This window comes from Dermochelys coriacea, chromosome 19 (genome assembly GCF_009764565.3).
Source record: "Dermochelys coriacea isolate rDerCor1 chromosome 19, rDerCor1.pri.v4, whole genome shotgun sequence".
NCBI lineage: Eukaryota > Metazoa > Chordata > Testudines > Dermochelyidae > Dermochelys > Dermochelys coriacea.
The window spans coordinates 10,258,077-10,272,977 of record NC_050086.2 but is presented as its reverse complement, the minus strand read 5'-3'; the positions used below and the strand labels follow the sequence as shown (position 1 = coordinate 10,272,977).

Sequence of the window (14,901 nt, the reverse complement as noted above, 5' to 3'; positions counted from 1 at the left end):
AAAACAGAACAGTTTTCTGAGAAGTTCTGCCAAGATTTTTGATCTTCCTCACAAAAATTGTGAATTTCAAAGGTTTTCAGACAACTCCATGCTTAAGTATTAGAACATTAAGGCAGATGAAGATAATTTTACCTTTAACATAATAGGCCTTGCTCTTGATTAAAAACGCCATTTCATATTTGTGCTGGATATTTCACTTCTTCACAAGTGTAGAGCTGTCTATATTCCTTGCTACTCTGAGCTCTCCAGGTCACTTTGTAGCTATTCTTCATTTGCTTCCTCACCCAAATTTGGGGCCCATCTGTACACTGAATAAGTTTACATGGAAAAGCCTCACCCAAGCAACAGAGTAGCCACTCAGGGTGCAGATAGCTTGTTACATTCAGTGATTAAAAAAAGGCTCCCAATGTCTTGGGAGTCTTGCACAGAGATACAAAAGCAGCACAAAGCGTGATCTCTTGAAGACCTAGAAGTGTGTCATCACTATGATAAACACTGCAGCTCTGTGGGCCACCTGGAGACATTCCATGGACCAGTTTGAAAGCCATTCAAGTGACCCGTCCTTTAGACTGGTATTGCCAATTAACAGCATTCACTAAGTACAAACAGTAGTTTCTGACCCCTACAGCCTTGGTGACTTTCTCTACATAGTAGCCCACCTCTGTGCCTTCAGCGGTCTCATTTCTACATCACAGCCAGAGGAGATACAGATCTATGCCGAGCTAAGAGGGCAATACATTTATTAGTTTAATCATAGGTAAGCAGGGGTTCATTGGTTTTAAAATGCACAGAGAACTAAACTCTGCAAACTCCCGTAGTTATCTACGGAAGGAGGTAGCGAGCAGCAGAGGTCCTACCTGTGGAGGTGGGAAGCGTTGCTGGGAGTACGCAGGCTGCTGCTGTTGCTGTGGTTGTGACTGAGGATATGAAGAAGTCTGCTGAGAAAGAGCAGAGGAGGTGGTTTGCTGAGTTTGTTGCTGCTGCTGGTAGGGCGACTGTGACTGTGGCTGGGGGTACGGAGGCTGACTCTGCTGATGTTGCTGGGCTGTGGGCTGCTGCTGGGGATACGGTGATGGGGACTGCTGGGACTGCGGCTGGGAGTACGGAGGCTGGGATGACGGAAGCTGTGGAGGCTGAGACGCAGTCTGCTGCTGTTGATAAGAAGGTTGGGAGTGAGAGGTCTGGGATGTTGGCTGCTGAGAATATGGAGGCTGCTGTTGCTGGGGATGAGGACTTTGCTGGTTGTAATATGGAGTCTGGCTCTGCTGTCCATACGCACTCGGGCCCTGTTGTCCATAAGGAGGAATCTACAAAAGGAGAGTAGAATTATACAAGTTAGAAAAAGATTCCATGAACAACTAGAACATATCTGAATCAGAGTTCCTGCAGACATGACTCCCAGGCAGCTGTGCTGGGCAATTAACTGGAAAGGTAATGCAAATGCTGCTGTCTAAACGAGTATGCCGCTGAGGAAACAGAGAAGCCAGTGGTGTGCCAGATTCCCTCTGGCAAGAACAGATCTTTAATATGGACCCATAAGGACTTTGTTGTGATATCTATTAATCCATCCTGAAAAGTAAGTAAATCACCAAAGAGTGAAGTTTCAAGGCAAAGGCAGCCTTTTGAATTCTGCAAGAGATCAGGAGGAGATGACTGTATGAAGCAGTAAGCCACCCCAACCTGAAGTTTTTGTTACTCCGAGGAGTAGTTATCTCTTTACTCTGGTTTAAAGATTTGTGTAGATGCTGTTTTAATCCATTAACTGTTTCCCCTTTTGCCCCCCCCCCATTACACTTGTGATACTAAAGCTCTATTGTCACCTCTCTGGAAAGCAAGACCACCACAGATTCTTGTCCTTCACATAAGGATTCATCTGTTTAAGTCCAACCCAACACAACACAGCCTAAACAACAACAAATATTTTCACCTCAATAACTGAGAATGGTACATAGCTGAATTTGTTGAAGACTGGTCCCATTAGTACACACATTCATAAGCCATGTTTAAAGAGTTCACTCATCTGCTCATCAGAGACGAATGGGTTGTGGTGAAGCACGAGAGGTGTTTTAGTTTTTGCTCTACCTGCTGTGCATACGAGATGCTGCCCATTGCACTCTGTGTCCTGCCTTGCATTCCTATGGGATATCTCTGGGGAGTCTGTGGCCCATATGGCTGTCCTGGATATCCATGTCCTTGCTGTGGCCCCGACTGAGGTGCCTGCTGCTGTGTGTATGGGTTACTTCCTCCGTATGGCTGAGGTCTCATCTTCCCCATCTGATCCATTGGGCTTGATGGCTGTGAAGAAAGTTATGACATGTATACAAGCTGAATAAACATCACATTGGTGTATACAATCCTTACTCCCATACAACCACAAAATTGCAGTCATACTATAAAATACAGCATCACTCTCTGGAGGAGACGCAAGCACACAGGGCCTACAGATACTCCCCACAGCACTAATTCCCAGCTGTGAGGAATCTTTTTACACTCTGCCATCTCCTCTGAGGCCTGGAGAAAGGAAGGAGAGAGAAGGGTCATTAGGTGAAAGGGAAGTCAATTGATATATCCAACTGGGGGACTAAAGAGCAGTCTTTTCACATGAGAAGTGGAAGGGTCTTTTCCCATAGCAGGGTGTGGTTTAAGCAGCAAGTACACCACAAATAATTAAATTCAATGTAAAAAGTTGTGTTATTATGCTACAGTTGAAAATTTAAAAATGCACAGAAGTCAAAATGTTATGGCTCCCACAGCAGCCTCCTGGCACCGATAGTTTCTTGCATACATCTACATGCAGTTAATTTGGCCTTTTGTGCATTTAAATTCAGCCACACTGTTGCATTGGAGTGTATACATGTAGCACCACACTGAAATATATGTCTGGATTAATGCATGCGTAAAGCTGCATTTCCACTTTTTAATGTGCGTTTACATGTTTCTTGTGTAATTTTTGGAACACAACAATATAAAATGCCCTCATTAGCTTTTAGAGCCATGCCCAGGGAAAGGATGGAGTTTTAGAACTAAGACTTAACATGTTTTTTTGTTTTGTTTTTTTTTTAATCCAAGTACACGTGCACTCGTGGCAGACATTGCAGGAAGAGGCCAACACCAAGATAATTTCCCTTGCCTGTAATTTTGACCAGAGTCAGTCCATCTTTGAATCCTCTCAGTTCCCCCACCCCCATCTGCTTCCACCTGATCAAGCTCAGGCCTCTAGTCACCGTTTTGTGAGTCCTGTGTAATTCACCCTTCCCTACCTATCGCCATCCTTTCCTACACCCCACCCCATCAATGATGCCAGCTACTCACATAAATATCAGTGTTTTAAACACACAGCCGCCACCATATGCTGCCTCCTAAGCTGTCAAGTAGACAAGCCCTATGTTGATATAACTTATGTCGCTCAGGGTGTTAATAAGACACACACACACACACACACACACCCCCGAGTGACATAAGTTACAGTGACCTGATGGTGTGGACAGCACTGCTCCTGCTGACATAGCTACCGCTTTTTGGGTAGGTAGCTTTATTATGCCGACAGGAAAGCTCTCTCATCAGCATAGAGCATCTTCACCAGCTGGGCTATAGTGGCACAGCTGCATTGGTGCAATTCCGCCGCTGTAGCACTTCTAGCTTAGACTAGCCCCTATGCACAGATTTCTCTGCTTCTGATCACCTGCAAGACTAATGCCACTTTTGAAATCCCTTTTTAAGAGCTACTTCTGCCAGGACGCCCACAGGAAACCAGTTGACTGCTACTGATAAACTTGAAGAGTAATGGGGAATAGTTTATATTTAGCCTTTAAAATATAGGACTTTGTAGTTCCAAACCGTGGTCACATCACCATCTTGGCCACAGCACGTATCTTTAGATGGAGATTCTCTAGGTCTGTCTCTCTATATTGAGAGCAACTAGCATATTACAGGCACTACCAGAAATAAAAAGCAAGTTTGACAATTAACACACTGTTCTAAACTGAGGCCCTTTAAATCAAAGTCTGTACATGACAGAAGTGTAAACTTCATCCCTAAGGAAAGGGGGGAAAAAAACCGACACCATTAATACACATCTCTGATGCTTGTAATCCAAGCAGGCTAACTTGTCTCCACCGGGGCTGCAGCATGCATCAGCAGCAATATAGCATGTGGCCCCTTCCTTCCAAATCTCCCATTACACACACACACACTTACACTTCATGGATAGGGCTTTAACTGCCCTAGCCTTAACAGACTTGCTCTGGTTTAAGAGGAAAAAAATATACACCAATCAGGAATTCTACTTGAATCCCTTTATGCAGTTTAACCCATGTGCTTCAAGAAAGGAACAGCCAAGACTGAAATGCAGTGATGGGCCTATCAATCCAGAAGCTGGTAAGATTAGTTGGAGGGTGGTGGGCTATAGATCCCCTTGCACGCTAATGTTATACGAGATGGAAAAGTCAAGAGGAAGTAATGCCTGTTCACTTGCAAGAACACCTCAGGATAAATAAGGAAATACCAAACCCTGACTGCAGAAGGCTGGAAAGTCTTCTCTGGACTGACACATGGGAAATCCTTTTGACAGGAAACCACAGGAATAGATTACTATGATTGCATGTAAAAAGCAAAGGCCCTGCCACTGAGACATAATTGAGAGAAAAGTTTTGCTGCTTCTTGATCAGTGAAGTCCCGACCCTTCTCTTACACCCTCCTGCATTCACAGAAAGAGAAGATTACTTACTGTAACTAGGAGGTTCTTCAAGATGTGTGGTCCCTATCTGGATTCCACATGCAGGTACACATGTGTGCCATGTGCTGGAGCCGGAACAGTTCATAGTAGTGTCCATTGACAGAGAGGGACCATCACTTGAAGAAGAACCAAACGAGAAACTAGAAGCGATCTCAAAATCTGTGTCAAGTTTTGTACTTTGAGAGTGTGTTATACAACCAAACTTTTAGTCCAGTCATCAGCCAAATTTTCAAAAACCAAAGTTGCTCTACTCCACTGTATGCAAAAATAAGTGCATGATCCAAAGAGGATGGAGCTAGGCTGTTCTCAGTGGTGACAAATGACAGAACAAGGAGTAATGGTCTCAAGTTGCAGAGGGGGAGGTCTAGGTTGTATATTAAGAAAAACTTTCACTAGGAGCGTGGTGAAGCACTGGAATGGGTCACCTAGGGAGGTGGTGAAATCTCCATCCTTAGAGGTTTTTAAGGCCCAGTTTGACAAAGCCCTGGCTGAGATGATTTAGTTGGGATTGGTCCTGCTTTGAGCAGGGGGTTGGACTAGATACCTCCTGAGGTCCCTTCCAACCCTGATCTTCTATGATCAGCTTGTATTCTAAAGATCAAACCTGGTCTTCCAAAAAAAAAAAAAAAAAAAAAAAAAAAAAATTTTAAACAAAAAAACCTGCTCTAGGCCAAAGGTTTATAACACCAAGTTTCAGCCCAAAGCGAGCTTACTGCCAGGCTCTACAAACCCCAAGTCAGGCTGTATAATGGAAAGTGCAAGAGATCGAAGATACTATTGTAGCAAAGCCAGAATAGTGTGTGTAGGGTAACTGTAAGAATAACTTTACAAAATGTAAAGATTATCCTAAGCAGGGTAACAGAACAGCCTGTGCTGGTCAAGAGTGATACTTTAATACACACAAGTAAAAGTGAACAGGGGAAACTTTTCTACAGCTTCAAAGCAGGTGAAAGTGTTTTTTTAAAAAAAAAAAGACACCCACATACTTCTGCCAGAAAACGAGACATAATAAAGGACAATCCCATACCTTTCTAAAGGGGGTAAGTGGAGTTGATTCATTTATGAGACCAACATGAAAAATATGTAGAGTGTCTTACTGTGAAAGCAGAGGCTACAGAGCAAAGAACAGACAGTCTCCACAGCCAGGTAAACATACATTCCTTTCACTTTTATGACAGTCTATTACATATCTAATTTTTTGGTAGGGAAGGGTGGAGGGACGGAGAAAAAAGGGGGAAGAGTTTCTCACTGAAGTCTAATTTTGCAGCACTTAAATTGGCTTCACTCAGATATTGGCCAGTGCTGGGATAAACCAGAAACAAATTTCCTGGAATTACAAACCTTTCACCTTGGATCTGAATTTATTTCTGACCATGTTTGCTGTCCATGTTTGGGGGGAGGGAAGGGGAGGAATATGGAGGAGGGAGAGGGAATCAAAAATAATAATAAAAACATCCCTGGCTGTTTAACCCAGAGAAGCCCTAATTGATTCCCACAGTAATTAACCTGCATTTTACCTCCAAGAGTGGTAGTTAAGGAAGTCGGCACTGCTATTTATAACTCATCTCAAATTGAGGGCAGACTGCCTAAAATCTAACACATCCCAGCTGTACTCCTGTTTGAACTGGGGCCAAGGGAATTTTTTAAAGCAATCTTGGCACTGAATGAATGACACCAACAGTATGAGAGAGCGTGTGGTTGTGTTGTGGTGACGTAGTAGCAGAGGTGGAATGGGAAAGGGGGGGCAGTGTACTGTAATCCCTCTTCCATGCATGCTTTCACTTCACAGGCCCCAACCCTCCGTCTCTGTATGGTGAGCTGGGAACCGCCCATTAAGAACTAAGCACAGGAAATGTCTTTTCCTGTGGAACCTTGAAGTGAGAAGCACATGGCTAATCTGCATAAAAGCAAAGCTACACTGCCCCTGCCAGGAAGGTTAGTGCTCATAATCTCTGGCCATGAGGTTGGCTGCCTGTGAGGACTTGGATCTGTGCCTGATAACCCAGAAAGAGCGGAGAGAACAGATGGGTAAGGACCCCGGCAGAAAACAGCACAAGGGCACGTGACTCACCACATGGCCCTGAAAGCACAAACTATTGTTTGGCTGCTGTGCTCCTGTACAAAGACAAGAAGAAAAAGGAGTACTTGTGGCACCTTAGAGGCTAAGAAATTTGAGCATAAGCTTTCGTGAGCTACAGCTCACTTCATCGGATGCATCGGAGCCACAAGTCCTCCTTTTCTTTTTGCGGATACAGACAAACACAGCTGCTACTCTGAAACCTGTACAAAGACAGTAAATCCATTTCCCGCAAATTCAGGAAGCAGCAGCATCTGACTACTGCTGCTTCTCCTATTGGACTCTACCATGCCCAAGCTAGTCTGAGGACAGGGACCACTGAGCCTGGGACCTGCAAGCCACCAAAACACAGAAAAGCTCTCACCAACAAAATACAGACTAACACTGTTTTTGCAAGCTCACGGATGCAACTTCCATCAACTCCCCACAAATGAACCCAGCTGGGATCTTACAGAACTGAAGAAATTTGATTTCTGCTCAGGAGATTGTCCTCTTTTCCTCTGTGTTGCATGCATTACACTACCCAGGCATAAAGGCATAACCAGCCTCAGTTACTGGAGAAACTAGAAAGCTGGCTGTCTGATGTTCACTTCATCAGTGCTGAATTAATATTGGAGAGTAACAAGGAGACTACACCTCTCCACTAGGAAGCCTGTCAACCAGCTACAGAGGGGGTTTTATCTAGCGATCAGGTTTAACTATTTAAACAAGACAAGAGTGTAAGGTGAGCCATGCTCCCTGTAACTTTAAATACCTTGCTTCTACTCAAGGCCACAAGTTGTTCAAATAAAGTAGTGAACAGGGACAGAAGCATCAGCTAACTGAAAGTGAAAACACCTATCCTAGTTTGTTGAAATGAACAGGAGACAGAATGAGCAGCTTTACTCATCCATTTTCTAGTACTTCCCCCCCATGTAGGGGCACTGCAGCCCCATTACCGCAAGTAAGAGAAACGGACCCATAAATGTGTCTTTGATAGTTGGCAATTCAGAACGTAAAGAGAATTTTGCTCTTGAATCCAAGCCATCAATAATGAGTCTGGACCCAGCTCAATATTTATAATAGGGTATGTCAACTGAGCATTGAAGTTGTTTCAAAATACAAGCAAGTCCTAATTTAAGTGAAGAGGCTGTAGTGAATAAGAACTTTGAGTGCTGGCTCCAGTTTCATAAACTATACCAAGAGCCATCAGTACCAATGATCCCTTAGAATCTCTGAAACCTGGCCAGATCGTCGAACCCTAATAACAAAATCCCATATGAACCATAAGGATGAAGCATCAAGCCATACCCAGCAAACCCAGTCTCTACAGTACTTTAAATTAAAAGAAAAAGAAAAACAAATGTACTGAGATCAATACATTACAGGGGTCAGTGACCTATAACAAGACAGTCACTGGAAGCTCTCAAACATTCCCTGTCCTATTACATACTGGGTGGGGGTTATCATAGCTACGTACATGCTCATCAACAGGGCTTGAAACACAAGGGACAGTTCCTCAGCTGGCATAAACTGTCATAGATCCATTGAAGCCAATGGAGCCATGACAGTTTGTGCCATCTGAGGACCTGCCCCAAGGAAGCAGAGAGTATTTCTTACCTTGCCTTATATTCTATGGTAATGCCACAGAAGTAGTGGGAAATAAAGCACATCTTGTGGGAGGCGGCTCAAGCCAGGATTATGATACAAAAAACAATGAGACTTAGCATTCAGCAGGACCAAAGACATTATGATTTAGAGAACCACACTTTCAATTTCATTCCATTTCCATGCTTTTTTGGATTGTTTTAAAGTACTTATTTGGCATCCCCTGTACAACCATGTTCATGGATCCACCAAACGGTATTTCTGAAACTTTCTCCACAATGTATAAACTAACTTTAGCTCTTTCACAATTAATCTGTGACAAGTGCAGGCTAAAAAGCCAGAGCACAGAACTTATTAATATTCTCATTCAATAGTAAACAGAGCTCAACTTCTAGTCAGAAGCACTTTCCTCTAATCTATTTAAGGTAGAGCTGTCTGTATTAAGGTCTGTATTAAGGTAGAGCTGTCTGTATTAAGGTCTGTATTAAGGTAGAGCTGTCTGTATTAAGGTCAATATCCCAGTCTGATATCACTACCTTTTATAACCTTCCGACGGGCCAGTTTACTGTGTCATAATTCATCAGTTTTTACTTTTCTCTTTACAAGCTTGTCCTTTCAAAGATGAAGTTTCAGGTAACTGAAATCTGGTAAAAACCCACTTCTCTGCCAATATGTATGTTTCAAAAGAATATCAGAATTACAGAATCCCTTTAGAAGGAATCACATGAAGAAAAAAGGCACTTCCAAAAGGTGTTCTCCTCTCCTGCTTCTACCAAAAGTCATTCAGAGCTCCCTCAAATTTAGAATTAGGACTTTTACAATTACCTCCCATGGTTTAGATGCAAACATAGTCCTGTTAACATAGGATATTACAGTGCAACACTATTCTCAGCAAGAGGACTGTCTACACACCCCAGAAGAGCCATACTAAACATTGCTGCTCCTACTATGCCACAGTTTCAGCTAGTTTGGGCAGGGTTTCTGTTTGTTCTTCTATAATGGTCTGTTCTACAATCTCATGGGAAGAGCAGACCTGCACTTACAAAGGAAAAGCCCTAATTCAAACATCAATCAAGAACCACCATCACAGGCACATGCAAACAATGAATGGCCAAGTACAGTTTTTGTAGAGATGTTTCTCATACAAGAGCAAACGCAAACAAAACAAAAAAAATCCTGTTTAAAATGGTGCCAAAACCAAATAAATGTCCACTGAATGGACCTTCAAGTCCTCTTCTGAAGCTAGTCTGTTCAGAGCACACAAAAGAACCAGCTTTCACAAAATGTGCCAGATATATAAATATTAGAAGGTAGCACAAGAGTCTTTTTGATGCTCTGCACGTACCAAAGATGGACACTGAAAAGTTAATTCACAACAGTAGTTAAGGCAAGATATGTTACTTCCGCAAAGAGGGATGCCATACCTCATGCAGGCTTACCAAGAGGACCATGGTCTCATCAAAAACTGGAGCAGCTAATCTCAGACACCAGAGATACCAGGAAATTTCCAGCAACAGAAGATGCACTTTGTCAGAAGCCAGAATTTTTCCAAATCATCTTTCCTCTCTCTGGCCTGTGCCTTTTAAACTCCCTCTACCAAAGCCACAAAATCCTACTTATCAAGACTATAGGTTTCCCTGTTCTGCAAGTCATTCTCCATGACAAATGACCATTGTATTCATCACTCCAGGTTAGTAGATATTTATATAGTTTCCCCCCCAGCCTCCAAATCACCATACTATCTGAATGACTGTCATATTTAGATATGCTGTATGTTTTAGTTTTCTGTAACCTACAGCATTTACATGTAGATGGACGCAGAGATTGGTCTACCAGGAAATAATCGTACATTATTAAAATATACAAGAGATCTAGCAAAAAAGATTTACAGTGCGTCTATTCTATTGGTTCAGGAATGGAGAGTGAGAAGGGCACTTCCTTGTTTGAAAGCTAAGTTAGTGCTTGTAAAGATGCCAGACAGGCCCAGCCTTGCTAATACTAGTTGTGTGAATCTGGGCGTCTACCACGCTTCTTGCAAAAACACACACAAACAGCATGAGGCACAACTAGTGGAGGTAAAAGCGCCTTTCTCTGACTAATTTAGCCCATTATTACAGAGACAAATACCCTTGTCTGAAGGTGTTGAACAAGCAGAACCATGGCACCCCCCATCCAGGCAACAAAAGCAACTACATTTTATTTATTTTTGCGCATTCATTAAGTTTTGCTAGTGAGCCAGTATAACAAGGTTTAAATCTAAGAAGTTTCAAAACAGTCAGAAGGTGATCAGATAATCCTGCCCAACAGAATTCCAGTTTGACGACTAGGGAGAAAAATCAGAAACTAAGTCTAGTTGTAGTGCTCTCAACAATGCCTGCTATAGAGGATAGAGTGACATGTGTTGTGCAAGTCTGACCCATACCACGCCCAAACACACGAATTGGCTGACCAACAGGTAGGTTCCTTTTGCCACCTCCCTCTCTCTTATCTAGAAAGAGATATAGGGTGGTTTACAGTACAAAACATGAGAAATTTAAAAGTAGTTATATGATGTTGACATGGCAAGGGTAGATGCCAACTTCTGTACATAAATTTAGATGGTCAGTCAATGCAGGAGCTCAGCAAAATGCTTTATGGAACAGCAATGATCACCAGTCAACCCATTATGAGATTCTCTTTATAGGTATGGATGTAAAGTAAGTCAAACTATTGGTATTTAGATAGTAACTGCCACTTCACTATACAATCACCTCAGCCAACATCTGTCTGCACTGGAGTGGCTTGTGCAAGTTATTTCCTGTCAAACCCATCACATACCCATATAGATGACTAGCTCCCCCCCACCCTCCCCTCCAAAACTCCAGTCACCCTACACATAGGCTGCCCTCCCAAGTCTCCAAAAGCCTCCTGTGGACTTTTTTCAGAAACCTCAGCCAAGCAACACCATTCAGGTCCACCAAGAAGTCTGCATCCATGAACCTCTCAAGTTGAGTGGGAGAGGATCCCAAGAAACACATCATAGAAAGTCTGCCAAGGTACTTCTCTTCCCAAGATGGGAAAAAGGAAAGGAAAAAAAACAAAAAACAAAAAAAAAACCCCTTCCTTTGTAGATGGTAAAGCAGGCTCCACATTTCACCAACACCCTATTCCCACCACAGGCTGGTCATGTCCTTGGCATTATTTCTTATTGTGTCATTTTGGTAGCAGACCCACTTACATACTAGAAGAGGTAGAAGTGCTAGAATGTTGACCAGGTCCAGTAACAAGCCATGAAAATAACTCCCGGAAACAAGTCACGGGGGAAAATAAATAAAATAAAACCAAAACCACAGATAAGGGGAAAATAGCTATCCTGAAATTGAAAAGACTATCTTCCAGATACCAGTGCTACTGAGTGATGCAATTTAGAACAGCTGAGCAGTCCGAGCCATGCAGATAATTCACAAGACAGTATTCTCAGTAAGCATCATTAAAACTTCAAAACAGTTTCAAAGCTGACTAATAAGTCTATTCAGACAACCGTAGCCAGCAATGAACTTTCAGTCACCATTAACCATCTGGTTCCCTAAAGCCCCGCTCTTCCTCCCAAATGAGCAATACAGACTCCAGACACAGCAGGATGTCCTCAGCTACCAAACAGTGCTGGCATTCAATATGTGATCTAAAACATTAGGCCTGAGGGAAGTCCCTGCAACAGAGGACTCTTCAGGATTCACTTTCCAAAGCAAAGTTTGTTTTATTAATTCAGAAGGAGCCCTTTACACATGGAAACATGGCAGGGTCCAATTTCTGTCATTCTCAGATAAGTTACCACAGAAAAAGATCTCTACAGACAGAAAAGGTAGGTATGGTTGCAAAGTAAGGTACACATAAAACAGACACAAAATCAAGGAGAGAATTAAATTAATGGTAAACATACACTTATTAAGGCAAATCAGGTTGGCTTCACATACATGTACAAACCAGAAAGAGTATCTAGTGGTGGAGGTCAGAGGAGATAATGAAAGAAAATACCACCCCTGAATTTCATCCTCTTCCACTCCACAGTAATGAAACAAAACCCTCAAATTTTATTAAGAAGAGTGCTTCATTGTCAGTTTGCTAGGAGACTGAGGGCCACCACCAGTTTGCAAGGAAGGAAAGAATGGTCTATGGTTAAAGCACAGAACACAGTCAGGAGACCGAATTCCTGGCTGTTCCAGACTTCATGTGTGACCCCTGGTGCTTCACCTTAACTCCTGCATCTCAGTTTCTTCACCTGAGAAACAGAAACACTACACCCTTGCAAATTCCTACCCACCCGGTAAATGTTTTCTTAATTTACAAGTGAGGTCTTTAGGTTGGTGGGGGGCATTTTTGTTGTGTTTAGTCTTCATTGTAAATCATTAAGATCAAGGGTGGGTGAACAGACAGTTTCTGGACTGGTGAACTCTCATTAACATTTACAAGGCTGGCATAATATTGACCTGCTAGGGTGTTGTGAGGTTTAATTTATAATTTTAAAGTTACAAGATCCCAGGGATTCTTACAGAAGTACAAAGTTCTGCAAATAGAGGAGAATGCAACACATTAATTTGCTCTAGAAGTACAGCTGTTGGAGGCTACCTCATTCCAGCATCCAATGCTCTATCATGTCCAGAGTAGCTGCCTCATTTAATAACAATGGAGTACTAGATGCTGGGTGGGACCTGTAGTTTCTGCAGAACCACATTTTGGAATCTGCTTGGAAGCAGAACTTTCTCCACAGCAAAAGATCCAAGTAAATCAGACAAGTTTGGTTACGCACAGTTGAAAATTAAACATGGAGGAAGGCTAACACGGTATATGAAAGCTGGGTCTTGGAAGTAAACTGAGCCTGTGTGTTTTCCCTCCCTCACCAACTTAAATAAATCCAATGAATAGTACAAAAAACACCCACCAACCCCAAGCGTTCACACTGCTGGTATCAGATTTATCCCTAAAGTCCTTGAATTCAAGTTCTGCTGGTCACACTCAAAGTTCAATGGTAGACTAAGGTCAAGGCAGTGGACACTGCTCCTGCAAGTTTGCAATGGGGTATCAGTGTGGTGCAGACAGATCCAAAGGAGATTACCTGCCACATACTACTCCTCAAGTCTGGCTGCCAGCTAGTGTACAAAGTGGTTCTGACAAGGTTCAGGACAATGTGAATTCTGCCTTCTTAACATGAAGAGGAAGAGAAAGCAACTAGCCTCACGATCAAGAGTGAGCAATAGCTTGGGACTCAAGAAAGCCCACACCAAAAGCCTTCTGCCACTCTAGTTGGGAACACCACTAATTTAGCCACCTTAGAATCAAAAAAATATAACCAACTGCTGTGGGCAAGCGAGGAAGGTACCTGTATTTACCAGTGACGAAGCTTGAGATCTTTGTAACAAACAACTACTTTCCAGCATTTATAACCAGGTGACCTGTTTGCATCCAAAAGCCGAGAGCTGCACTCGTGTCTACACTAGTGAGAAAAGAGGCGGCTGGGGGAGGAAAGACTGTGTGGACAAGAGCTGCAGCCAAGCCTTTGCTGTCAGAGAGTAGTAAGGACACTCCAGTACAGCCTTAAAACCAACACGATACTGATTCCAATATGTTACTCTTGACAAGCCTTGGGTGAATCCCAATCCTACAGACACACACATCCTAGGGTAGGTCCTAAATACAAACTAGATATGTACTTTTCATAAGCTTTAAATGCCAGGTTACAGCAATCCTGAAGCCTAAATTGTGATGAGTTTCCTTTAGTCGGCTTGTTCTTTTCTTCTGGCTGTGAGCTTCTAGCCTCACATCAGCCCAGGCATTAAATGAACTGCTTTTAAAGCAAAGTTAGCAACACTGCAAATTGTTTAACAAGTTAAAAAGGAGAGCGAGCATGAGCTGGCTGCTGGCGAGCAGATGCCGAAATTAATTAGTGTGCCAATGCCAGGGGGAGAGGAGGAACAGCCAACGCTGCAAACTCTTCACTGGTTTCAGGAACAGGTATAACAAGAAATCATAAGGCAACAAATGAAAAAGAAAAGAGACGTGACTATTACACCTTTTCAACAGTAGCAACTCTTAACAGTTAAATGCTATGTGCAGCATAATCAGCAAATCCAAAGCTAACACTGACATTTGTGCACCAGCCAGAATACTACAGCTCTCCTGAAAAACAATGCATTGCTAAAAGTTGCTACTCCCATCAATAAGCCACTAAGGTAACCTTTTACATATCAGATTTCCTGGTACCCTGTCTGATGTGTCTTCTTAGAATCAAGTTTTCTTCCCTTTCCTTCCCTGAAAGTTGCATTAGGACAATGTTTTGTGCTCTACTTCAGAGTCAGGGAATTGGGAGAAGATGAGTGTTAAGGGCTGATGTGGGTAGTTGGAGGGCTGAATAGGATCCCCCATCTGCTCAAGTTTATTTTATAAGGCAGTAATATTACTTCCCTTGATTTTAAGAACTACCACACCAAGTGTGCATATGGTTTTTCAGCAGAAGTTCTTCCTTCAG

At 42.7% G+C, this 14,901-nt stretch overlaps 1 protein-coding gene across 1 annotated transcript in view; it reads right to left on the bottom strand.

Moving 5' to 3' along the window:
• Positions 1 to 14,901, bottom strand: part of ARID1A (AT-rich interaction domain 1A) — a 74,793-nt gene that overhangs the window by 46,230 nt on the left and 13,662 nt on the right. The window contains exons 2-3 of the mRNA XM_038377699.2: positions 2,083 to 2,295; positions 858 to 1,307 (exon numbers count right to left, since the gene is read on the bottom strand). Of these exons, the coding sequence (XP_038233627.1) occupies positions 858 to 1,307; positions 2,083 to 2,295 (663 nt within the window). The remainder of the gene's footprint in view (positions 1 to 857; positions 1,308 to 2,082; positions 2,296 to 14,901) is intronic.